This window comes from Tauraco erythrolophus, chromosome 6, assembly GCF_009769465.1.
Source record: "Tauraco erythrolophus isolate bTauEry1 chromosome 6, bTauEry1.pri, whole genome shotgun sequence".
Lineage (NCBI taxonomy): Eukaryota > Metazoa > Chordata > Aves > Musophagiformes > Musophagidae > Tauraco > Tauraco erythrolophus.
Window position 1 is genome coordinate 7,040,537 of NC_141470.1, and position 26,220 is coordinate 7,066,756.

Below are 26,220 nucleotides of genomic sequence, written 5' to 3' on the forward strand. Positions count from 1 at the left end.
CAAAAACTGAAGCAGAAAACAGCTGGTAGAAGAATCAATGGGCAATTTAGCACATGATGCAACACACCATGTGTAGGAAAACACTGTGTAAATCCACATTTTGGACTGGAATGCAGCCTCAGACCCCATCACTTTTTATGCAAACATAACTCACCTCCACATGTTAAGAGATTCTGTAGAAGCACAAGGTGCTCGGGGCATGAACATCTCGGAGTCCCATCCCCTTTGGCAATGCAGATGTGCGAACACCCACCATTGTCACGGGAGCATGGATGCACAGCTGGAGAGACACATGGGAAAGAATATTAGGCAGCTAAAAAGAAATCATAACTACTCCTAGCTAGGGCAAACTCACAAAACTACTTGCAAACCACTTCTGTTTGAGTAACCAAGATTTCACTACAAATTAATTGGAAGATAAACGAAGGATTTTTCAGCTCAGTGCTCAAAAGAATCAGAATCATAGAATCATAGAATGGTTAGAGTTGGAAGGGACCTTAAAGATCATCTAGTTCCAAACCCCCTGCCATGGGCAGGGACACTCTCCACTACACCAGGTTGCCCAAAGCCTCATCCAACCTGGCCTTGAACACTGCCAGGGATGGGGCATCCACAACTTCTCTGGGCAACCTGTTCCAGTGCTTCACCACCCTCAATGTAAAAAATTTCTTCCTTATATCTAATCGAAATCTGCCCTCTTTCAGTTTAAGTCCATTGCCCCTTGTCCTATCACTACACACCCTTGTAAAAAGTCCCTCTCCAGCTTTCCTGTAGGCCCCCTTTAGGTACTGGAAAGCTGCTATAAGATCCCCCCAGAGCCTTCTCTTCTCCAGGCTGAACAGCCCCAACTCTCTCAGCCTGTCTTCATAGCAGAGGTGTCCCAGCCCTCGGATCATCTTCGTGGCCCTCTTCTGGACCTGCTCCAGTAGCTCCATGTCCTTCTTGTGTTGGGGACTCCAGAGCTGAACACAGTACTGCAAGTGGGGTCTCACGAGAGCTGAGTAGATGGTCAGAATCACTTCCCTCGACCTGCTGGCCACACTTCTTTTGATGCAGCCCAGGATACAATTTGCTTTCTGGGCTGCCAGCGCACATTGCTGGCTCATGTTGAGCTTCTCATCCACCAGCACTCCCAAGTCCTTTTCCTCAGGGCTGCTCTCAATCCATTCTCCGCCCAGCCTGTACTTGTGCTTGGGATTGCCCCAACCCACGTGCAGGACCTTGCACTTGGCCTTGTTGAACTTCATGAGGTTCTCACAGCTGATTTACTACTGCATGAGGACTACATTTCTCCTAGTCACAGTTATATGGAGACCTTTAAATGACTTCTAAAAAGAATTTGAGAGCTCAGGTGAAGAGGACTGAGAGGCAGGTTTGAGGAGGTCACGTTTACAGCGTACCTGACATTCCACCTGCATTTCTAGGGTAGCCAGGCATCAAGAACTAACAGAATGGCAGAATGCCAACCCCCAAAACCCTGAGCTCTTACTATCTAGCCCCTCCACTTCCCTGTTACTCACAAAACTGCAATAAGCACATACAGTTGGTATTTTATTATTTTTTTACAGAGAGGAAGCTACATGTTTGTGTTTCCCAAAGTTCCTAATAGAATTGCTTTAAATGAACATTAGGTGGATAAGAAACAGGCATAGAGAACTGAGGTCACTGTCAGAGGACCCGAGCCCAACAGAGTCAGAAGAGACCCAGTCTCCTGCCTGCTTATTGGAGCTGACAGCTGAGCATTTGCTGGAGTGATCTGTGGGGCTATAGCCTGTGTTATTTGTGATGCTGCTGAACAAAGCATGCTTTACTACTAGTAAGGACCAGGCATTTCCACAGGGAAGAAACGGTATAGATACCAGAATTTCTGTGCCAAAGTTGTTTTCCATCTCTTCAGGCTTCTCTGCAACCTGCTTTCACCTTTAACAAATTCATTAATTTAATACAGTGTTGGAGACTCTACTGTTTGAGGCACGGGTTGGTAGCAGAAAAAGCGCACGCAGGTACATGTGCGTGAGCACACACATGTGCATATGTATTTTTATTCCCATGCTTGTACAAAGCAGGTAACTAAGTGCCATGAGATCACATATCCTAACTGTGCAAAAATACTCCTCTGGACAAGAATGAGGAAGATGTTTCTCCTTTTCTAGGATCACAACTGGCCAAGTTGAAAGCACTCCATGGCTTACTTGAAGCCCATTAGGCAATGATATTACAATATTCAGCTGGATAAGGACTTTGACAGGCAGTGACCAAGAGTGAGAGACATCAGATACTGAAATAAACTCACAGAATTCCTCCATATCAAGCTCTTCCACAGCATGAATGCCGGTTAGGTGAGCAATTCGACCTTGAATTCTAGTCCGTTTGTACCCGTTAATTTTCTCCACTCTCTCAATCATCTGCTGCTGACGATCAATCCAATACAAGTGATTCCCCAGCACGGTGAGTCCCATTGGCTGAAGGATGTTGGAGTCCTCCAGGGTCACACGGTTAGCACCTGAGATCAACAAAAACAAAGACTAGTTTTACACCAGTTGACTTTTAACTCATTTCTTAAAAAAAAAAAAATCAAGATCAGACCAAACCAAACCCAGCTCTGAAAATAGTCAGCTATAAGGTCATGGACTTCGTCTAGGCAGACCAAGGCTCTGCTTATTCAGCCTCATCTCAGGTAAATCATAGAATCATAGAATGGTTTGAGTTGAAAGGGACCTTAAAAATCATATAGTTCCAACACCCCTGCCATAGGCAGGGACACCCTCCACTACACCAGGTTGCTCAAAGCCTCATCCAACCTGGCCTTGAACACTTCCAGGGATGGGGCATCCACAACTTCTCTGGGCAACCTGTTCCAGTGCCTCACCACCCTCAGAGTGAAAAATTTCTTCCTTATATCTAATCGAAATCTGCCCTCTTTCAGTTTAAAGCCATTGCCCCTTGTCCTATCACTACACGCCCTTGTAAAAAGTCCCTCTCCAGCTTTCCTGTAGGCCTCCTTTAAGTACTGGAAAGCTGCAATAAGATCACTCCGGAGCCTTCTCTTCTCCAGGCTGAACAGCCCCAACTCTCTCAGCCTATCTTCACAGGAGAGGTGCTCCAGCCCTTGGATCATCTTCGTGGCCCTCCTCTGGACTCGCTCCAGTAGTTCCATGTCCTTCTTGTGCTGAGGACCCCAGAGCTGAATACAGTACTGCAAGTGGGGTCTCGCGAGAGCAGAGTAGATGGTCAGAATCACTTCCCTCGACCTGCTGGCCATGCTCCTTTTGATGCAGCCCAGGACACAGTTGGCTTTCTGGGCTGCCAGTGCACATTGCCGGCTCATGTTGAGCTTCTCATCGACCAGCACTCCCAAGTCCTTTTCCTCAGGGCTGCTCTCAATCCATTCTCCGCCCAGCCTGTACTTGTGCTTGGGATTGCCCTGACCCATGTGCAGGACCTTGCACTTGGCCTGGTTGAACTTCATTAGGTTCTTCTCACAGGCCCACCTCTCCAGCCTGTCAAGGTCCCTCTGGATGGTACCTCTTCCCTCCAGCGTGTCCACAACAAAGCAAGAGGCAAGTACACAAACCCTGTCATATGCTATTATCACAGCCACAGAGGTATGATCACAAAAGAAAAGCTCCTCTCTAACAGCCACAATTCTTTCTTCACCTTCGCTTTTTTCTTCCATAACCAACCAGAAAACCCAAACTGCAAATAACTCAGTATGCTCTTAAACAGGAACACTATCAAACACTCAGGTTTTCTGCTCTACAGAAATGTGTAAAAATCTGCTCTTAGCCGATGTGTAAAATCAGGTTAAGTAAAATGCATTTAAGACTGCTTTTAACTTTAATTGTTCGCAGTCTACTGTGTGCTGCCCTATACTTAATGACATTTAATCATCGCTTTTGTTATGCTTCTCTAGGGTGACCAAGAGATGCCAAATTATTCCATTGATTCACAGAAACCATTTCGAGGCTGTGTATGCCTATGTATAATGGTTATACTTGATTTTAAAAATGAGAAATCAGAACAAAACTGTAACTTGATGCTTCCTCTGCTCTTGTATTTAATTTTGGAATAAAGACCTTATGTCTGCTTGCATTTAAAAATTAAAAGTTTTTAATATCTACACGAAATGAGATTATAGAATCTAGATACATAATAAGAATGCTATGAGCACTGGATTCAACTGATTTGCTGTATAAATGATGTAGAGTCAGCCAAGCATGAGAATGCAACATTTATTTCAATTACAGATTCTGTTAGTTTTGCACACAGAATTACTGCCTGCGATGACTCTTGCTTGGCTGTTCACGATAAACAGCATGCATTCAAATCAAATTTAGCCATAGAGAGATCAGAAGTTCTTGGACTTGCAATTGAGGTTTCAGTTCTTTAGCCCTGAATTTCTTTTGTTTCCAAACCAATGAGGAAGACATCTTTATTTCATTGCAGTTTTCAGAAGAAACATGCATAAACTGTATGCAACAGTACAATCCTGGTTGTAATCTGATGTGTCTGTTACTGTACACACTTCCAAGGTAGTACCAGAATTTACTCTTGTAAAGAGTAAAAGAACAGAATTGATGCACCTAACTTCACTAACTGGGCATTAAATGTGACCCTTAGCAGTACTCTCTAGCAGTGCAGATGTTCTTTGTCTTCTTGTAAACAGGTCTTAAAATGTAGAAATACTAGGAAACATTTTGACAGAAGAAAGTTCTCAATAAACAAAGCACAGATTTGCCCTGCAACCTGCTGAGTACACTTAGCTCCTAAGAACTTCAGTGGTACTGGATTTTCAAAGATGACTTCTGTTCGCAGACTAAACCTCACATCTTAACCCCAAAGCACAATTTTCAGCCGCATTCAAGATAACATAATAGGAAAGCCTCATTTCAACTCAATATAAAGAAAACTCCTTCTGCCTTCATGATTTTTTAAGTGCTAAATTGCTCATCCATTTAGAAACAGAAGGCAAGCTGGTTTCCTGAAGGATATCCTGAAGGCATCCTGAAGTAATGAATATATGAGGTGTGAGGTGACACTTGCAAGCTAGTAGTACTGCTAGAATCCTAGTCTGAACAAACTCCCAAATACAAGCCTAAAACAGGCTACATTTAATGGGTTTTGAGGTATATTTCAAGCATCACCTTTTTTTCCCCCCTCATCTGCAAAAATCTGAACACTGGTGATTTGGGAAGCTGCTGGAGATATCAATGGATAAGGTGCTTAACCTATACCGTAATTCAATTGGATTTGATCTTGAGTAAATGACAGTCCAAATTATTAATGAATAATTTTAAAAGGAGAGGCAAAGGGCACCTATAGCACTGGATAACACCATTACATTGCTGCTTAGAAGAATGATCAAAATGAAAAACTTGATCTGAATAAATAAAAGGATATTTTCAACAAGCATGGTTAAAAAAAGGAAAGAAAACATGTTACAAGTAAAGAAGTGTTGAATTTCCATAGTAATTAAATACTTTGATCCCCAGAATGAAACGGATCTTTAATCTTTTCAACATGGAAATCAACAGTTAAATGTAAAGAACATTAAGCTGGAAAGACACACAATTCCTCTATTTAAAGTCTAATTGAAAACAAAGCGTTTTCACTGCAGCAATTTTATAGCTTTTCCATTCACTTCAACAATGACATAAACCACTACTTTTTACTTGCAACTGGTGTGGCAACAATTTATTTGCAAATAGTTTATGAGTGTCTAAAAAGCATCAACAATTCTAGCTGAAAAATTCAAGAACCTCGTAAAGAAAACTGTTAGACAGGTTTGTAGCTCTTTCATGCCTCTCTGAAAGTTAAGCACTGGACATCTGAGGTTATTCCAGAATCTAGCAGGATGCTGTTCATCAGGGTATAGTGCAAGCTTCAGAAACCTCCATGACCATGTCACCTCCCCACATCTATAAAGGAATAAGGCTGTCTAGACCAGTCTAATTGACATGAAGGACGCTATACAAAATTTCAGACCAATTTATTTAGCAGCCTCAGTTTATGCTAAAAGTCTTTTGCTAATATATGCTCATTTTAAAGTGTTTTGCTCAGAAAATACTTTTTAGAGGGACTAATTCAAGCAAGCATAACTTTGGCTGTCAAATTTGTTCTGAAGTTGTGATGCAAGACTGCAAAATATTTTAAAATAAAAATATGCTCTTAACTAATTTAAAAAAATCAAGAGCTCAGTGAATGAAATTAGAGTGAGCTCAGCTGGATCAAATACAACCATAGTTTTCTGGCTACATGATACATATCCTCTAGTTAATATTCTTTTCATCCTGTAGCTTTCCTCTGCTTTTATCTTACCTATAGGGTTTGATTCTTTAGCTGTGACCCCATCAAATAAACGTGCACTAAAAGTTTTGGTTCAATATTAACCAGAGAAAGTTTATTTCTCCCTCTAAGATCCAAGGAATGAGATTAAAATATATACCCAGTATGCAAACATATGCTTACATGGAGTTTTAATGTCATGAAAAGGACGAATGTGTACAAAGGAAGCTGCAATCACAGGATACAACCACCAGGATGTGATGGCCTGGTTGCTGATTTATTCACACATCAGTTTACCTAAGTCCCATTCTCCTATTGATTCAAGACTTACATCTGAAACAATAATAAACAGACTCCTCTGCATTTTATGCTGTGCTATGCAAGGACACAGTCCATCTTCCAACCTGTAACATAATGAGCAAGAAGCACGTTCCCCCGCCCATCCCCACCTGGTAGCTGTGACTCAACACTGCACAAGTGATAAATCAAAGGGGAAAAGAGGGTGCTTGTGTACACCCAAGCGGAAGAACCAGGCATAGCTAGATCCGCTGTATGCTACAGCTTCATTAAGTCATAGGGCTTCCTGTTACATGGGGGCCACCTTTTTATCAGCAGCAGTACTAGTTCTAGATCCTGTCCTCCCTTCTCAACGTATTTAAATTCCCCCTGCTATATTCCCCCTCTCCCAAACAGTATGACTGCCATATAATCTTCTTTGGTGTCTTTTCTCTCTCTCGTACGTTTGCGGATACCACTTCAGCCACAAAACCTGCATAATATGCTACTTTTCTATCTTGTCCTTTTACTTCTGGATTTCCTCCTACAGCACTTCTCCTTTCAACACTAGACCAAATCCTCCCAGTATCTCTAATGCATTTCGTGTTATGTGTCCCACTCTGTCAACCTTTTCTTCTCAAACATGGGTTGTTTCATAGGTCAAGTCTTGTCTCCCTCCTATCTTCTTTTACAAATTTTTGTAGGTTCTCTGATGCCTATCCTGAATTGGACATATGCAGGCAGTTTGACAATACGCCCCTATCCAGCTTGACAACTGATGAAAGACATGGGCTGCTTTACCCTCCCAGCTCCAACTTCATGTTTTTATTCCCTCTCTGGCAGAAGAGACTGGGGTCTGACCTTGACTCAGTTTTCGGTGCTCAAAAGTGAACTGTCCTTGTAAAAAAGTGAATTTTCTCCTGTTGTAGTTCATTTCCTCACTACAACATAAGGGAAGGATGTGACTACATGGCAAGAAGAGAAGAGCCACCAAAAATTGGAGAATCAGCTTTTTATGGCAGATACCAATCACTAGAGCAGCCCAGCTTCTACTCCCCCACATTAGTTCACTTCTCTCTGCACTTCCTTCAGGAGTTCCATTTCTTGATGCATGAATGATGATGAGAAAATGAATCACCAGTCAGAAAGTAGGGCCACTGCAATGAGTTGATATCTCTCCACTCTTCTGCAACACTGGTATGCCAGATGAGCTGCCTTTTCATCCACGTTAGAAAAAAGCCATTCCCTTTCTATTTGTTTTTCAGGCTATTTTGATTTACTAAGCTAAACTCCAGAGAAAGAACAATTGAAGAGTTACGTAAACTTTTCAAACCATAAGGAAAAAAAAAGGGCATGGGGGAGGTGATTTAGGGGTTCCATGACTGGTTCTGATCTTGCAAGAGTTGCTTTCAGAACACATAAAAAGTCAAATGGCTCTCTTAGAGGGTGGCAATCGTTACAGACAAGTTTATTCCAATCACATCAAAGATGGGAGCCCGCCAGCAGTTGTCATCTGTGACTGCCTACACAGAACTGGCAACAGTGGAGACAGAAGTTACTGGGGTCAGCATGAAAGAGGGAATGATGTTGCATACACACACGCTCTCCACTCCAAGTGTTTAACTGTGTACCACTTACCTGACAAGTCACAGCTTTCGATACGCTTCAGATCTGCATCCACCCAGAAAAGCTTTCCAAGTTTGTTGTCAACCACCAGTGCTACTGGTCGAATCAACCCAGTTGTAAAAAGCACTTCTCTCTCTGTGCCATCTAGGGCTGCGCGCTCAATCTTGGGAGCTCGCTCTTGCATGTTGGTGAAGTACATGTACCTGAGAACAAAGACACCAGCCGTTTAACTGAGAGCTTCAGAAGAGAGGCAATTCATTGTAAACGGGAACAGTTCACACAGGGATGACTGCAGTGACTGTTGCTCCCAGCTGCAAAGATCCAGATCTGCCAGCTGCAGAACACCAAACGTTTGCTAACTGGCATATTGAGATGGCCTGAAATTCATAGCATTTGTCCTTAATACACCAGACCATAACATGCCAAACACTCAGCGCTGCTCCTGCAGTGGAGGTGGTGGTTGTAGCAGACCAGCACAGACTTTCCGCAATCACACCTGGGTAAAGCTGTCCTCATCTGTGAATCAAAGCCCAGCAGCTCTTTCTGACAAAAAACATTAACCGTCACCTCCTCTCCTTCTGGGGTTGCCTTCCTTCTCAGCAAGTAAAAGTTCCTACCAAACTAGAGAGGAGCAAAGAAGAACAACTGAGGATGGCATTTTCCTGATGTCTTAGTTCCGTGAATTCTTTATACCTGCCTAAGCCAGTTCAGCTTGACAGTCTCCGGCCTCCTCCAGCATAGGGAAGAAAGGACTTATGCACCCACATGATGAACTGAGAACTCCCTCAGAGAAAAGTCCACCATTTATGAAGTGGTGGATAACATGGGCAAACTCCCTAACACAGTGGGCTGCATTTCTGCATAGCTGTCCTGGTTTCAACTGGGACAGAGTTAGCTCTTTCTAGCAGAGAGAAGAGCTCCGTGTTTTGGGTTTAGTCTGGGATTCACTATGAGAAGAACGTTGATAGTGAACTGATGATTATAGTTGGCACTGAGACCTCAAGGACTTTCCAGCTGCCGTGTTCTTGCCAGTGTGCAGGAGCACAACAGGCTCGGGAAGAGCATAGAGGGTCGACAAGTCCCCTTATCATTTGAACTTAGACTTAGCATTGAGGGCTAAATTGGCCAATGAAGTGTTCCATATCATGCAGCGTCATGTATGAAAACGAGGGTTGACTGGAAAGAGGGGCTTTTGCTCTTCTGGGAGCTCTCACTCTCAGGCTCTCAGAGTTCTCTCTCTCTCACTCTCTTTTTGGGCCTCTCGCTTGTCCAGGATTGCAGTGTTGGAACTTATCTATTTCAGGATCGTTAGTCTGAGACGACCAGACGGGCCTCGGTCACTAGGTACTGTGCATCACTTGTTTGTATATATTATTATCATTACCATTATACATATGTATACATTCATTTATTACTATTAGTAGTATTAAATCGTTCTTATCTCAACCCACGAGACTCCGTCCCTTTTCCCCTTTAATTTTCTCCCCCATCTCCTGGGGTGGGGGAGGGTGAGCGAGTGGCTGCGTGGAGTGTAGTTGCCAGCCTAGACTATGACAATAGCATTTTGTGGACAATAGCATTTTGTGATGGCACAGGAGGAGAGGCAGCAGTGAGAACTTGCAGCCAAGGGAGAGGTGGAAGGAAGGATTTCTGGAACTAAGGCAGAAGTTCAGTACACAGATCACTCATTCAGCTCTCCCAAGTAGTCACAGTGTTGAGCAGTCTCTCCCCCATGTTTTTGTCCTTTAATTTAAAAACAGATTTATCTTTAAATTATTCAAAAACCTGACTAGAAAAGTTGAAAGTTTTAGAGATCAACAAACTCAAACTCCCATTTTAATGGAAAAGGCAGATAAGCTTTTACAAATACAAACTATGTCCAAGTGACTTAGTCTCAATAAGATTAGAATGTTTCCTCTAATGCTCCTCTCCCCACACCAGCTCTTGAACTGTGCAGCGAACACTGAGTATTGTATAAAATACCTATAAATGCTCCAGACAGAGTCTCTGGGTGCTCCTGTATCCACACGGTTACGAAATACTGTCATTCACCGTCTGTCACGCACATGGTAAGCCATTTAGGAGTAAATTGAGATTTAAGCACCTAACTCATTAAAGAGAACAGTAAAGGACCATCTTTGACCTCTAAGAATGAAGCTACTAGCCACCTGAAGTGGAGATGGGGTCTGCTGAATCTAACCAAAACTGCTCTACAGCAAAACAACATATTTTCTTCCTGTGGGAAGTCACTCTAGTGCATCCTACCTGTTTTAATTAATTTCAGAAGTTTCTGAGATACACATCTAGGCAGAATTAACTTAAAAATAAATAGAAAATAAGGGATTTGTTTGTTTGTTTAACTTTATACTGTTACATTAGCAATAATAGCTGTATCATATGAGAAATCCCTTTTTTCCCTGGAAATATTTGTTTTATGATGACCAAACCTTTATGAGCCTGTTTTTCCTATCAGGTGGTGGGGCTGTGCACTCATGCAGCCAACAGGTTAAGGTGGTTTTGCTTTGCTCCCCCACCTAGGTTAGTTCCTCACTCTAACCAACCCCATGGCTGTGTGAACGTCCAAGTCGGCATACCAGAGGAGGCAGGAAAGAAGAGAACAGGAAGAGAAAGCTGGATACCTTTAAAAGCCAGAATTGGACAAGCAGTCACCGACATCCTGAAAAATTAAATATGCCAAAATTCTTTTTAAAAATATACAGATGCAATACAAGATTCACACACACAGCTGACATACATTCCACAAGTGCTCCGTACAAGATACAGAAAGGAATCTGAATCTCACCCTCGCTCTGCGTTCACTACAATGGCTCTGGGCTTGTCGTGATCCCCTCGCAGCACCATCCCAATTGACTTGCCATTCAGCCTGTGGACATTGACTGAATTTGTGGCCTCACAGGTCCAGTACAAGGTATGGCTGTATATATCAATGCTGAGGTCATGTGGCTGTTTCTCTGGGTTCTGGCTTTGGTTTGGAGTACTCATGACAGTGAAAGGCTGCAAGACAACATAGGCGGAAAAATTTCCAGTAATTATTCCAATTTTTGATTAATCCAGTCCAGAGACACCTAAAAGCACCCATGAGGAAACAGCAAATACAAGAAATGTGACAAAGCTTAAAAAAAAAAAAAGATTTGATTCAAACTGTGGATTAGAGGAAAAACATCTGGACAAAACGTGTAAGATTATGCAAAACTCCTCAGAAAGCAGTTGTGAGGCCTCCTATAAGTAGAATTAATTAGCAGGAGATGGAAAAAAACAAGAGTGAATGTTTATGCATGGAACAACCTTGAATGAAACAATGCAGGAAACAAGGCAGCCTTCTAGACAGACCTGTACTGTTATACAGTCAGGTGAAGAAATCTCTGTCTCTTGCCAAAGTCTCCTTACTTCATTATCTGTAGTGTAGTAGACATTGATTTTCTTGAAGTCCTGGCTTCTCTTAAAAGCTAAAATCTTTTAATGAAACTTGTTTCTGTTTGCTTGCAGGTCACATGGCTACAGCTCTACTTCACACCCATACTGACAACATCACCTTGCTTTCACCCTCATGTCTTTATGATGGACCTTACAAAGCTTGACATTATTGTCAAGTTCCCGGAATCACTACCCTTAACCCTCTCCAATCTAACTAATGTACTATTTACTACATTTTTTAACTCTACATTGAACAATAACATAGATTTCAATACTTTATTTCTGTGAAGAGCACCAGAGCATATAAAAAATCCTTAAAGGAAAACAGTCTTTCTGTTGTTTGTTCAATGCTATGGAGGCTCCACTGTACAATCCCGGTGCCATTGGGATAATAATATTGCTGGCAGGACTCCCAACATCAAAGCAATCTTCAGAGGTCACTGCTTCTGATGACATAATAATGTTAAGGGGAAAGCAGTGGCTTCTTAAGTGTCCTAATGCAGCGCTCCCAATCCAAACACAAAAACAGTACCAGAAGAAGTTCATATGGGTCAAGAAAGCTGAAGACACCATTTTGTGCTCAGTTTAAGTCAAACGAATTACCCAACGCAGAATTACTTGTGAAAGTTATATTTCCACAATTTGGTTTTAAGCCTCCAAGGTCTGCACAGTGATATACAGTCTTTTTTTCTTTCTATATAAAGCTATATTCCTATTTTGTCTTGACAGTGTGCACAGAAATACAAAGAAATCATTCTTTTCCTGAAATGAAAGGTAACATTACCCAGGTATGAAATTCATATGCAGCATCTGCAAACAGCACGAGTTAACAAAATTAAGTAAATACAGTTAGTGAGAATTAGAAAGTCAACATTTGCAGGGGATCTGCATCTTCAAAGCTGTGTGACCAAGGTAGAGGAAAACAGAGCAAATGAATCTCCGCTGCAATTTGCACCTAGCAAGTACCAAAGAGAAGCTACACTACAACAATTAGCACCTAGCATAATCCCAAAGAGCAAGAGGAAAACTTCTTCAAAATTCATCCACAATCCAGCTAGCTGCTCGTCCCAACATACCTCCTCCCAATCTTAAAAGAAGTGGCCAAAAAAAAAAAAATTGTCATCTCTTCCTTTAAAGGAAACCGCAAAACATCTGAGTCCCTCGATGCATGGATAGACCAGTCCCTTTCCATTGTCATCATGTCATATTGTTTAGATATGACTGTCCAAGAACTAGGAAAATATAACTTGCTCATTCTCCATTTTGTTTTATATTCTTATTCAAATCATAGTTTTTAAAGAATCTGTTGTCTTGACCGGGGAGTTAAGCTATGTTAACACATTACACTTCCTGGAAGAACAATATGCTTCTTTCCAATGAATAACTAGTGCAAAAGAATAATGCCCCCAACTCAGTAAAACAATTAAGCACGTAGATAAGCCTATCCCTGTCTAGCACACCAGTTGATTCTACATGCATTCAGGGTTTAACTACCACTGAGATAGCTGAGAGTTTTCATTTTGAGAGAGCTTTACAATGATGGCAATACCATGACACAACTGGCATGCACGATATTGATTTTAGAATACAACTTATCCTTCCTGAGTATAAATAGTGAGTCTGCCTTACTCCAGTGACCATCCTTTACTAAAGATTGCAATTCAAGGCTTACAGTTTCAGATACATGCAATGTACTACATTATATTACACTTCTTCGTGCATAAATTAAACCATGATACTAAAAGCTGTCAGTAATTTTCCCATCTAAATAGAACGTACATGAGTAAGTGCGGGCAAGAGTAAAGTTTAAAATGACGATTCCTTGGTACACATAAAGGAAGGGGAAAATCAAGCATAAAATACAAGGCGCACAGAAAGACCAACACAAAACTATATACACCATGTAAACTTGCCTGAGTGCCATCATCTTTGGCTCTTTTTATAATATTCTGACGTCCATCCACCCAGTAGATCAATTTATCTAAGGGATCATAATCAATAGCCTTGACATTCCTTAGACCATGCATAGGCAGGATGATATCTGGACTTTGCTGATCATCCGGAATCATTCGGCTGATTGCAGATTTCTGGCTAAACAACAGGAAGCTGGCAGGGGCTGAAACAAGCCAAAACAGAATGCATAAGAAAATGCAACTCACATGGTCAAAAATACACCCACATGAAAGACAAAGAATATTTAGGACAAAATCTCAGAGACAATTATGTTCACAATGAAAATCAATGTAATTCATAATTGGAGATTTTTGCTATTAAGTTGAAAATATTTGCGTACTTCTGGACTTTCCTCACCCAGAAAGCATTTCCTTTTCAGATTATAAAATAACTATGTTCCCTATGTGGAATTTAAGTAACTCTAGTAATGGTGGGCAATACACAATCACAGGTTTTCCTATATTGTCACAGAATCGTTTAGGTTGGAAGAGACCTTTAAGATCATTGAGTCTAACCATTAACACTGTCAAGTCCACCACTAAAACATGTCCCTGTGTGCCATGTCTACACTTCTTTTAAATATCTCCAAGGATGGTGACTTCCCCGGGCAGCCTGTTCCAAGGCCTGACAACCCTTTTGGTGAAGAAATTTTTCCTAATATCCAATCTAAACCTTCCCTGGCACAACTTGAGGCCGTTTCTTCTAGTCCTATCACTTGTTACTCAGGAGAAGAGATCGACACCCACCTCACTACAACCTCCTTTCAGGCAGTTGTAGAGAGCAATAAGGTCTCCTCTCAGCCTCCTTTTCTCCAGGCTAAACAACTCCAGTTCCTACAGCTGCTCCTCATAAGACATGTTCTCTAGACTCTTCACCAGCTTCATTGCCCTTCTTTGGACATACTCCAGCACCTCAATGTCTGTCTTGTAGTGAGGATCCCAAAACTGCACACAGCATTCGAGGTGCAGTCTCACCAGTGCTGAGTACCGGAGGACAATCACTTGCCCAGTCCTGCTGGCCACACTATTTCTGATACAAGCCAGGATGCTACTGGTCTTCTTGGCTACCTGGGCACACTGCTGGCTCATATTCAGCCGACTGTTGACCAATATCCCCATGTCCTTTTCTAACGGGCAGCTTTTCAGGCACTCTTCTCCAAACTGACTGAGGGTGCACTCGATCCCCTCTATCCAGATCATTGATAAAGAAATTAAATAGAACTGGCCCCAGTACTGAGCTCTGGGGAACAGCACTTGTGACTGCCTGCCAGCTGGATTGAACTCCATTCACCACAACTCTTTGGGCCCAGCCATCCAGCCAGTTTTTCACCCAGTGAAGGGTATCCTGTCCAAACCATGAGCAGACAGTTTCTCCAGGAAAATGCTGTGGGAGACAGTGTCAAAGGCTTTATGAAAGTCCAGGTAAACAGCATCCACAGCCCCTCCTTGTCCACTAAGCAGGTCATCTTGTCATAGAAAGAGATCAGGTTAGTCAAGCAGGACATGCCTTTCATAAACCCATCCTTTCATCCAGTTAAAGTTTCCTTATATGCTACTGTGCCAGGATACTCAAAGCTTTGTTGGTTTATTTTTTTGAAGTCAGCAGTCCATTTTCTATTAATCTGCTATTTTTACTAGAAACTTAAATTCTTCTTAGACAACCAGTGAACTGGCAGGCTCATAATACCACATACAGGGGGAAAAAAAAGTCTATGAATTTTAAGTGCATGTGCACATTGCACAGCCTACTTACAAGGCTGTTTTACTGGATGTTATTTATGCTAACTTTATTAAACACTTCAGAGAAAAAAACATTTTTTGTTTAGAATTTCTTTTCCACCCACCTACACACTTAGGTAAGGACTGGGAAAGCTTCAGTCACACAGTTGAATCACCTGGAAAGCACTTGTAGTAAAACAAGACCAGACTTGACAGTGCTATTATTTCTAAGATTTGAAATACAAATCTTCAGCTCTAATTCATGTCACAAGAATGGATATAAAACTCCATACTCTGTCCTTGTATTGAATGGTCACCTTTAAAGCCAGAACCTTTGAAATGGATTTGTGATATCCCTTCCTTTTCTATACTGAAAGTGATCACAAGCGCCTGGGAGCCACAAGCACTGAAGAACACAGCAGCAAACAAAAAGACTTACAAGTACAGTTCCTGCTGTTGGGATCCAAGGCATAATGAGCAGCACAGCCACACCTAAATCCATTTGGTATGGCAAGGCACAAGTGACCACAATGGCCATTATTTTGCACGCAATCATTCAAGCCATCCTGACGTGAAGAATGGAAGACCAATATATCCATCACGAAATCCAGGTGGCCCTGAATAAGCGTCCTGTTCCTCCCACTGGTCTTGTCTGCTCTTTCTATGCTGTGAAGATTCCAGTCTGTCCAGTAGATGTAGTCACTGTATTGGGTTAATCCGAACGGATGAGGTAGATCATCTGCTATGATTTCTCGTTCTTGTCCTGCAAAAATAAGGATAATCAACTAAAGGACAATTCTCAAGTCATTAAATGAAGATGTGACTGGCATAAAGAAAAAGTTTTTTCTTCCCTTTTAAAAATAAACCTCATTTCCCAATTCACCATCATGGGATTCATTATTAAGCAGTATCTGCTCAAGAGGTAACCTCAACACTTGCATTCAAAAACCTTATCTTGACACTCTCTTGCCTATACAGCAATTTGGAACTGTGCCAGCATATGGCCATTTAAATAAATACTACTTTATGTGTCTCATTCTTATCATCCCAAATAGATAATGGAAAACATATTCAAGAATACTATCAGCTCCAGGCATCACTTCGGCCAATAAAAAACTCAAATTAATATGTGTGACAGCAACAACGTACAACAAACTTGAGATTCATAGAGAAATAGCTATGAGAAACTAAGGTGTTTCACTCAAGAAACACAAATCATTTGCAGTGCAATTTAACATACAGCTACTCCAAGAGATTAGGAAACCATTTGTTTGGCAGAAATCCCAATACTCCCACACTCAGTGGGGCTCAGTTAGCAACATTCACAACAGATTCAACACCTTCAAGAGCATTAGAAGGCCTTTGGCAGAGATGCTCTACTAAAGTAGATAAAGTGTTACTGCAAATCACCTTCCTAAACATTTTCAAGTGTAAACCTCTATGAATCTCTGCCACTTTACATGAAATGAAGATGTAGCCTTCCTCAACATTAACTCCTTCTGCCTCAAACAAATGTCCAATGCCAGATTCTACAGAATACTTCATTTTTCTTTCCCTGCCCTACTTTCTGTCATTCCCTCTCCCATTTGGCCATGATTGGAGAAGGAATGAAAAAGTCAAAAATTAGAACATGAAGTCATTTCCATATAAACCATCAGAACTAAATATAGAGGCAACCTTTCCAACTACTTTTAGGCATCTAAAGTGTCCAAGTTAGGGGCACAGGTGTCCTGCACACTCTCAGGTGCTTCTTGGAGCGATTCTGGTCCACAGTGATTAATTCTGGGGATAGGCTCTTTTGAAGGAAGCAGATAAGCCGTCTGTTTGAATTTTGATAGTCAATAGATGGAGGAAGATCTCCCAAAAGAGTGATTTTTTCGTGCTGGTTAATGTGATGCCCAAGATTAAGCTGGGAAAGCATTCCTTCATCCACTTAAGAGTGTCTTATTCATTACTGGTGGGTTATTTTATCAGCAACACTCATTCAGATCTCTCTTGGCAAGGAGACTCTCACTGCATAACGCAGGCCGAGCCTATTAACATTTCCTTAACTGCTGAGCCCACTTGCTAGAAGTCTACCTGAGACTATAATCTGCTAGCTAAAAGGACATCATACAACATCGTTTGCTTTAGCACTCATCCTTCTACTTTCTTACCACATATAAATGGTAACAGTAAATTCGGCTTTAGAATCAGCTTAATTTACCACAGATTATTTTAATGTTGTGTTTATTCTCAATGCCACAACAGTTTCTAGTTTGAACTTGCTTCCGGCTATTTTGTTTCTCTAAGTATAATGCAAAAGCTTAGTGAAAGCTTTGACAGATCAATGCACTCAGGATGGAAAAAAAACCAACTCTGGATAAAGAAACAATCTTACTGCAATTTCTAAACAGTAACATCCATTCAGTAGTTGTCATCCCAAGGCAACAAGTACAAGAAATGCAAAAGCAGTGATAGCCCCGGAATCCAAAACTGCATCACTCTGTTTTCCTGAGTTTAGTAGATTCTCTACACTCTGAAGATACGCACACACAGTAACACCTTAAAAAAAGAAAGTCTCACTCTAATAGTAGCTTTTCACAGATTGGGGGAGGGGGGGGGAGGGAAGAGTTTCAGGGAAATTATATATGTCATCAATCAGAGCATTGTTTGTAACAGTTCTGTGTAAGTTTGCTTAATTACAGGATGTTCTGGCACATAAACTTTGATTTTTTACATTGGAATCCCAGAGGCATTAATTCCCATCTCACAAAGGTCTCTCCTTGGAAATGGATCAGGGTTAGGATGTGAGGTCAGAACTTCTGAATTCCATTTCTGATCCTATCATTGATTCACTGCATGGCATTTGGAAACTCATATAAACTTTGTTTTCTCTAAAACGAATTCATATCTGCCTCTGCTAAAACCTCGAAGACCATTTAATATTTACAAACCATCAGAAGGATAAAAAAGCTCTATGTCAGCTTCAGAACACAAAACTCCCTTCTTTTATGCGGTTAGTTATCGTGTTGATATTAATGTGAAAGTTTAGTAAATCTTAACACAACCCTTGAAGGTATAAATGAAATTCCAATGGAAGACGGGAAAATGTGTAAAGTTGTGTACAAAACATGTTGTGATACACTGTAGAAGCAGCTGCACAACTGCTCAGACTGCAGGAAACGCAAGCAGTATTTTGGTTTTGGTTTTGAACTAATACAACTAGTCTGAAGCTGGAAACAGAGATGACACTTCAACACAGAACTAGTGTCCAGACTGAAAAGTCAGGGGTAGTTTACAGCGAACCTACAATTTGTCCTCACTTTGAGAAACTCAAGGGGTCATCACTGCTTTGGTAAAACACAGGCAGTTTCGTATCAATACAGAGAAATGACATCATATCTCACCATCATTACAAATTATCATTTGGTCATTAATTCAGGAAGTTTTTTTATCTCCTTAAACATTTAACTCTCCTTTTCCTCTCATAAGCAAACTATACACACAGATTTAATATCAATTACATTATTCGATTGCTTTACTATGGTCAGTGTGTATTTCTGTACTGACTGGTGCAATATAACACCAGATTACCTAGCATATTTGATGACTCAATCATGCTGGTGTCTAAGTCAGTCCAATATAGCCGTTGGTCTGCATAATCAATAGTGAGGTCATTGGCACGACCCACTTTGTCCACCAAAGTGATGCTGTTTGTTCCGTCCATATATGCTCGAACAATCCTAGGTTTGCCTCCCCATTCAGTCCAGTACATGTACCTGCAATAAGAAGTGCAACAAAGTGAGTACATCAGCTAGGTAGGACTGTGTTTAGCTGCATGCTTTGATTTTTCTAAATTTATTTTCAGTTCTTTTTTTTTTTAAAAAAAAGAGGAATAACCCATGTGATTACGTGCAGTATTACAGTACTCCTTTTTTAGACAAAGGCAGAAAAACATGACTGACAATTCTTAATATTTCATTGTGACCCACAGGGTTGTGGAGCATTTATCATCTTTTCAAAGACCTGAAGAAAAGGAGCTATATAAACTGCCAGTTAACTCGTCACATAGCAGTATATGCACACAAAGCTTTGAAAAACAACACTGTCCCTTACCCTTTGGTAGGATCAAGAGCCAGAGACCTTGGGTTGTCCAAGTCCTTCCACACAAGGACCTGCCTATACTGTCCATCCAGGCGGGCTACTTCAATGCGATTGGTTCCAGTATCTGCCCAGTAGAGGTTCTTTCCCATCCAGTCTACAGCCATTCCCTCAGGATAATCTAGCCCAAACTCAATCACATGTTCAACACAGCTCCCATTCATGAAAGCTCGGCTTATAGTCTGGAAAAAAATTGTGCAAAAATATTGAAGTGTTTGCAGACACCCCACTGAAATAAAAAAGAATAATTATTATGAAGTTTAGTGTACAAAAAGAAATTAGTAAGAAAAAATCAGCCAGTGTTACATTTTTAAAAATATTTGTTGTCAAAAAAGATATAGCAATTCACAGGATAAAAACATCTGAATTTCTAGAAAGCTAGTGGTTTCTGATGACCAGTCCAAGACTTCTTAAAAGGATACGATTTTCAGAAAGCACTATGTAACTGCAGATTCTTCCTCTCTCCTATATGCACACATGAAGGTGTGTTTTTTTAATTACTTAATTTGCTGTAATGTTTTAAGTCTCAGAAACACATTTCAATTCAGTGAAATCTGAATCAAAGTGTTTCTCATGATCAGTCATCTGGAGCAAGTTTGCTGATCCCACCTGTGTTTTAGTTACACACACTCAACAAAACAAGTCATAGGGCAAGGACTGTGTACATACCATAAAGCCAACCCTAACGAGGAGCACTGAAAAAACCCCCAGGTAAATCACTGGTAACTTCCAGGATCAATGCGCAATTACCCACCCTTGTTATCAAAACCAAGCAATCATTCTATATGCCTGCTAATATTTCAGCTGTTAATTTCTTAATAATTCAATAAATGAACGTATCAGGTAAGAGACATTTATATTTTTAAAGGTGAATGTTAAAACCAGAAATCATGTAGTATATTTTCACAGGTATAACCCACAACTCAGAAAAATGAGTCCGCATATAACCAGAAGCAGGAGGAGATCAGGGAAGTGGTGGTCACCAAAGGAAAAGGAGATGACTATGGGCTCTGAAGTTATACTACCTGCTGCTAAGCTGCAGGAAGCAGGGGGGACAGGGGGAATGATAACCCAGATGTGCTGAAACATACCCTGGTATGTATGTGAAAATACAGTATGCTGGATAATTCAGGAGGCCACAAACAACTGAAATGTTTTTCAGTTCTGCATAGAGTGAGACTGGGATCTACAGACTGACGCAGCTGAGGTAATGTATTTTCCACTACAAACAGTTAAGACGACTACAGCTCCAGCTCCCTGCATGCTTTCGTGACATTTATTTAGTAACTGTGTCTGCAGTATGCTAATTTATTACACTGGTACTTTTCCTGAAGGAAAAGTATCCACTCCACAAGCAGCACTGCTACCCCTGAAGCATAACCCTCATTAGTCTTCACACAGAGGCTATGGAAATTGCACGTGCCCTGCAGTCACTAAACGTGAGCTTTTCCCTGCTATGGCTTGGGCACATTGGCAGGGAAACTTTGATTGCTCTTGGAAAACCTATTAAGAGTCTAAACAGAGGAATTCAGCTCCAGTGAAATGAATCTGTAACTTTCTACCATTACTTAATTCACTTCAAAAAGCAAAGTAACGCTGATGAACAGCACAATACTCATTTTAGCATATACCTGGATATGAACCAAACATGCCACAGGAAATGTCAAACTCTTGGGGAACACACTGAGATAGAACTGGGGGCAGAGCGGGGTTTAACACAGTGTGGATGGAACTGGACAAGCTCCCTGGCCACTGCTGTGCCAGGCTGGAGCCACAGACTGAGAGCAACCAATCCAAAGTTCACTTGCCAAAGTTAATACTGAGTAAGATTGCCTTCCAAGTCCAAACTGGAAGAGTACAGAAAGCTCAGGGAGTTGCCAAGCTCAATGTCTAAATTACTCTACTATGTGACATGAAAATAGCTTTTCTACAATAGATGCATATACAGATGCAGCATCCAAGATTTGGGCATTCCGTATGAGCACACACCACTATGGACTTTTATTTGAAGCAGGAAGATGCCCATCACCCAACTGTGCATGCAACAATGCAACTGTCTTCATGTCCAAGTGTCTCCTTGGATGCAATGACAACATTAGCAACTGCAGGACAGATCATGTAACAGAGACCTCTCTTAGATCAAACCAACTGCTCTGTGGCTTTATATTCAGGGAATTCATACGTCAGTAATACCTTCAAACTAACATCAGTCCAATAGATTCTGTTATCAGAGACATCAAAATCCAGAGCAGATGCTTCCTTGACTCCAGTAAGAGGAATAGCAACATCATTGTTATTGGTTTCAAGGGAAATCCTATGAATTGCTGCTCTGCTTGTGAATACTAAGAAGGCTTCAGGAATGATGCAAGTCTTCATGTCACTCAACAGCTCAAGGCCAATGGGACAGGCACACCTGGTCTCCTGGGGTGTAAAGAAACACAGATGGCTGCATCCTCCGTTATTCTCTGCACATGAATTATTTCCTTAAAAAAACAAAAAACAAAAACCAAAAATTAGATTACTGCATTGTGGAGGTAGGGGGGAAAGGGGAGGGAGGAAGGCTGAGCAGAAACGCAGTCTAATTATAATTTTTCAAAATAATTTAACACTATGGGTTGTCAACAGGGAATTAAAAAAAAAAAAACATTCAAAATTGTTTCTTCCCTTCTACCCAAGGATTAAGAAGCTGGTCCAATCCCTTCTACAGTACAAACAACAGCTACAAACATATCCTTCTAGTTTCTCCAAAGATTAAATTCCTTCACTGACGGCAGGTGAGTACATACATGTCCGACTTGGTTATTTTTGGCTAAGTACCCCATCTTTGTATCTCTTTGAAACCACCAGTTGTACAAACGTTCAATGATACAACACAGTGAGAAAAGAGCTGGAAAACTGCAGTTTTCACAGCTATTTAATTTAAAGATGAGAAGATTCATTAGCAGAAGCATTTCCAACAAGATCACCACAATCTCACACTTATTTTTTTGTGTGAACAACCATGACCAGATGGCAAAGGAATGTGGACGGGAAAGTAAGGACCAAAATATAAGCGACTGCCTTTCTCCATCTGCTGGAAGCAAGAATTCAGGTATTTAAAGACTGCTACCACAAAAAAAAATTTCCAAGATCAGTCTCAATCAAGTTTCTTTTAATTTTCCCTGTTTAGGGAATACATATTTCAGACTGATGCCATAACCTGCAGCTTGAGGACTTGATCATCCTTCAAGTAAAGCTTTGAAATCCATGCACTGGCAGCGATTTTTTAACAACCTACATTACGTGATTCTGTTGAAACTACTCTCAGTAATTTTAATAGCTGACCAATGAATCCGTTTACGGCTATGCCTGGACTCCAATGTTCCAGGTAGTAGACATCTGTAGTGAACTCACACCTCTTCTGAGTTACTCCTGAAGCCAAGAGGTCCTGTGACATACTCCTCTGCAGAATGCTGGCAGAAGACCTAAAACACTGGCTGCACCTTTCAGCAGATGCAGTGGAAGAACACAGAGCTCCAGCTGCTGATCCCATGCTAAAGGCAAGACTTAATTGTTAAATGATTTAAGCATGATTTAGGTGTTAAATTTAAATATTTAAGTACCACGTGCTTTGAGGTAACATTGTAATGGCCACTAACTCTGCCTATACCACCCAACACAGTAAAAACCATTCTACTAACTGCACATCACTGGGACTTCGTACTGGAAGAAGAGAGCAACAGAAAGTGGAGCAATTCTGTGAACACTAGAAGTAATGATTCCTATAGACTGGAGGGAGGAATAAAATTCTCACAAAAACTCAAAGAGTGTAGTGGAAGCTGTGGAAGTCTTACATCAAATGCCACTAAAAACTGGAAGCCCATACTTCTTTTGCAGCACTGTATTTTCCCAACTTTACAAACCATAGGTGCAGTTTTCCTTTAAAATGATTCCAACATATGAGACCACAGTTATTCTCATTACAAGCGATGAACAGTTGCTTAATGAAAGCAAGCCCATCTTAGAAACTACTACAGACCCATCCTGTGATTGCTCATGCTTACCAAACACTTTGGCCACACTTGTTGCTTTAAGACCCATCAAATCTGGCAGCTGATCAATAATGATGTCTCTGCTAGCCTTTGTCTTGTGAACTCGTTCAATGCTTCGTCTCTGCCAGTCAGTCCAGTAGATGTAATCTCCCAGCAGTGTGAAACCAAATATATGTGGAAGCTTATCTTCTAGGAGGGTTTTCCTCATTGTTCCATCAACATTTATGACCTGTGGGATGCATACGAAAAAAAGGAAAAAAATAATATTTTCTAATGCAGGTATAGTTAAAATAATATTTTGACTACTTCCCTATTTTCACACAAGAACCTCCTGAAATTCACAGCCTGCTTCTTTCAAAAGAATGTCCCTCCAGGTTCGTTGAAAGAGGAATATCTTGGATCAACAAATGCAAATGGCAGCTGCAATGTAACTACAATATTTTTAAGGTGCTACTTGAAAATTTATACTGCAAGAAGCATCAAGTCCAGTATCATATTAAAATCAAAACAAAAGGCCACAACTTAAGACAATTTATTTTCCAACGTGATTCAGTCAAATCTCCATTCATTGCTAGAAATGCTTCCCAGGTGGACAACTGCTGTGATTTAATTTAGGCTACCATGGTTGATTGAGGTTTTAAATAGTCTCCTCTTCACTACTATTTGGAAATCATTTGTTTATCCAGACTCAAAATACTGAACCTGCGCCTTTTAGGTGATTAAGGTGCCTTCACCGTGCAATGCTTCTATTCTTGTCATTTAAAGACAACTATGGACATTTCAACACTGTATATTTATTTTTCAGTTAAAAATGTCTATAACAAATACAACGTAATATTAAACCATTAAATGCCTAACAGTGTTGTGGACAGTCAAAACCAACCATCAGTTGAAATCTGCACTTTGAAACCTTTTAATATTTTATGAATTTTTGAAAAAAAATGCTTTTCTTCCGTGACACGGTTAATTTGGGCACAACTTTTCCCTTTTAGAGAAACACAAATAGGATGCGGTCACCAATTTTACTATATGAATTTTATCTGAAAAAAACTGTTAAATGCAAGCACAATGTACTGGGTTTGCATGGCAAGGGTTTGGTAGTGAGGTGGGCTACCAGGAGTGGCTTCTGTGCGAAGCTGCTAGTACCTTCCCCCATGTCTGGCAGAGCCAACATCAACCAGCTCCAAGATAGACTTTGGTCCACTGACCAAAGCTGAGCCCATCAGCAATGGTGGTAGTGCCTCTGGGATAACATATTTAAGAAGGGGGTAAAGAAAAGAGGAGTGAGAATATGTGAGAGAAACAACTCTGCAGACACCAAGGTCAGCGAAAGAGGAGAGGGAAGAGGTGCTCCAGAGCAGATTCCCCTTGCAGCCCGTGGTGAAGGCCATGGTGAGGCAGGTTGTCCACTGGAGCAGCTATCCACTTGCAGCCCATGGAGGACTGCACGCTAGAGCAGGTGGATGCACCTGAATGAGGCTGTGACCGTGTGGAGAGCTCATGCTGGAGCAGGTTCCTAGCAGGACCTGTGACCCCATGAAGAGAGGAGCCCACACTGGAGCAGGTTTGCTGGTGGGACTTGTGATCCCATGAGGAACTCACACTGGAGCAGTCTGTTCCCAAAGGACCACACCCCATGGGAGTGACCCATGCTGGAGCAGTTCGTGAGAAGGAGAAGTTTGTGGAGGACTATCTCCCATAGGAATGACTCCACGCTGGAGAAGGGGAAGAGTTCTCCCCCTGAGGAGGAAGGAGTGGCAGAGATGTGATGAACGGACCGCAACCCTTATTTCCTGTCCCCCTGCACGGCTGGGGGAGAGCAGGGAGAGAAAACTGTGAGTGCAGTTGAGCCCAGGAAGAAGGCAGGAGTAGGGGGAAGGTATTTTAAGATGTGGTTTGATTTTTCATTACCCTACTCTGATTTGATTGGCAATAAATTAATTTCTCCAAGTTGAGTCTGTTTTGCCTGTGATGGTAATTGCTGAGTGATCTCCCTGTCCTTATCTTGACCCACGAGCCTTTTGTTCTATTTTCTCTTCCCCATTCAGCTGAGGAGGGGGAGTGATAGAGCTGCTTGGTGGGCACCTGGCATCCAGCCAAGGTCAACTGACCACACACATGGGATCATCACTAGATCTTCCAGCCACCACCTGCCAAACAGCAGAGGTGAGCTGTCAGCTACTGCATCCTGTATTTACCTATGCTATGCACAAAAATCATCACTATAACATGGTCTGTCTTGCAATCCTGGAGTGCAGATTTCTTCAACCGCAGAGGAAAACAACTTCATGAGAACTTGAAGACTATCTAGCGGCTTATGTGAATTTGAACACATGCTGCAATGTAAACCTCTAGATTTCTTCCGGACAGAAGGCATCCTGCTGGAGACAGTGAAAAATAACACTGTCATCCTGAAAACTAAGTTTCAAGGGAGTTTTGTGTCAGCACATCAACCTACGATTCTTCTACTACTTGATGAAGTAGCAGAGACTGAAGATTAATGTCTTTTAATTTTGTTAAGCTAAATACAGAACATTTTTTTAAAAGGCTCTATCTGTGGTTAAAAGCCAAGTGGCTCTGCAATTACCTCATTACATCATGTCCAGGCAAACCCCAAATGCTCACTTATTCAAAACAACATCCATCCCACAGGCAATACTGTGGATTCAAAAGTTCATCACATGTACTCAGGTGCTGGAGCCAAACTGGTGCCACACTAAGTAAACAACACACATTTCCTTTACAACAATGCA

The 26,220-nt window shown here is 41.3% G+C and overlaps 1 protein-coding gene across 2 annotated transcripts in view; it reads right to left on the reverse strand.

The window, feature by feature from the left end:
- LRP5 (LDL receptor related protein 5) overlaps positions 1–26,220 on the reverse strand; it is a 173,698-nt gene that overhangs the window by 16,344 nt on the left and 131,134 nt on the right. For both annotated transcript variants that reach the window (XM_086612854.1, XM_086612853.1), the window contains exons 8-17: positions 23,480–23,696; positions 21,630–21,919; positions 19,392–19,618; positions 18,870–19,054; positions 15,733–16,056; positions 13,536–13,738; positions 10,991–11,202; positions 8,200–8,390; positions 2,294–2,503; positions 155–280 (exon numbers count right to left, since the gene is read on the reverse strand). In XM_086612854.1, coding sequence (XP_086468980.1) covers positions 155–280; positions 2,294–2,503; positions 8,200–8,390; positions 10,991–11,202; positions 13,536–13,738; positions 15,733–16,056; positions 18,870–19,054; positions 19,392–19,618; positions 21,630–21,919; positions 23,480–23,696 — 2,185 coding nt within the window. The remainder of the gene's footprint in view (positions 1–154; positions 281–2,293; positions 2,504–8,199; positions 8,391–10,990; positions 11,203–13,535; positions 13,739–15,732; positions 16,057–18,869; positions 19,055–19,391; positions 19,619–21,629; positions 21,920–23,479; positions 23,697–26,220) is intronic.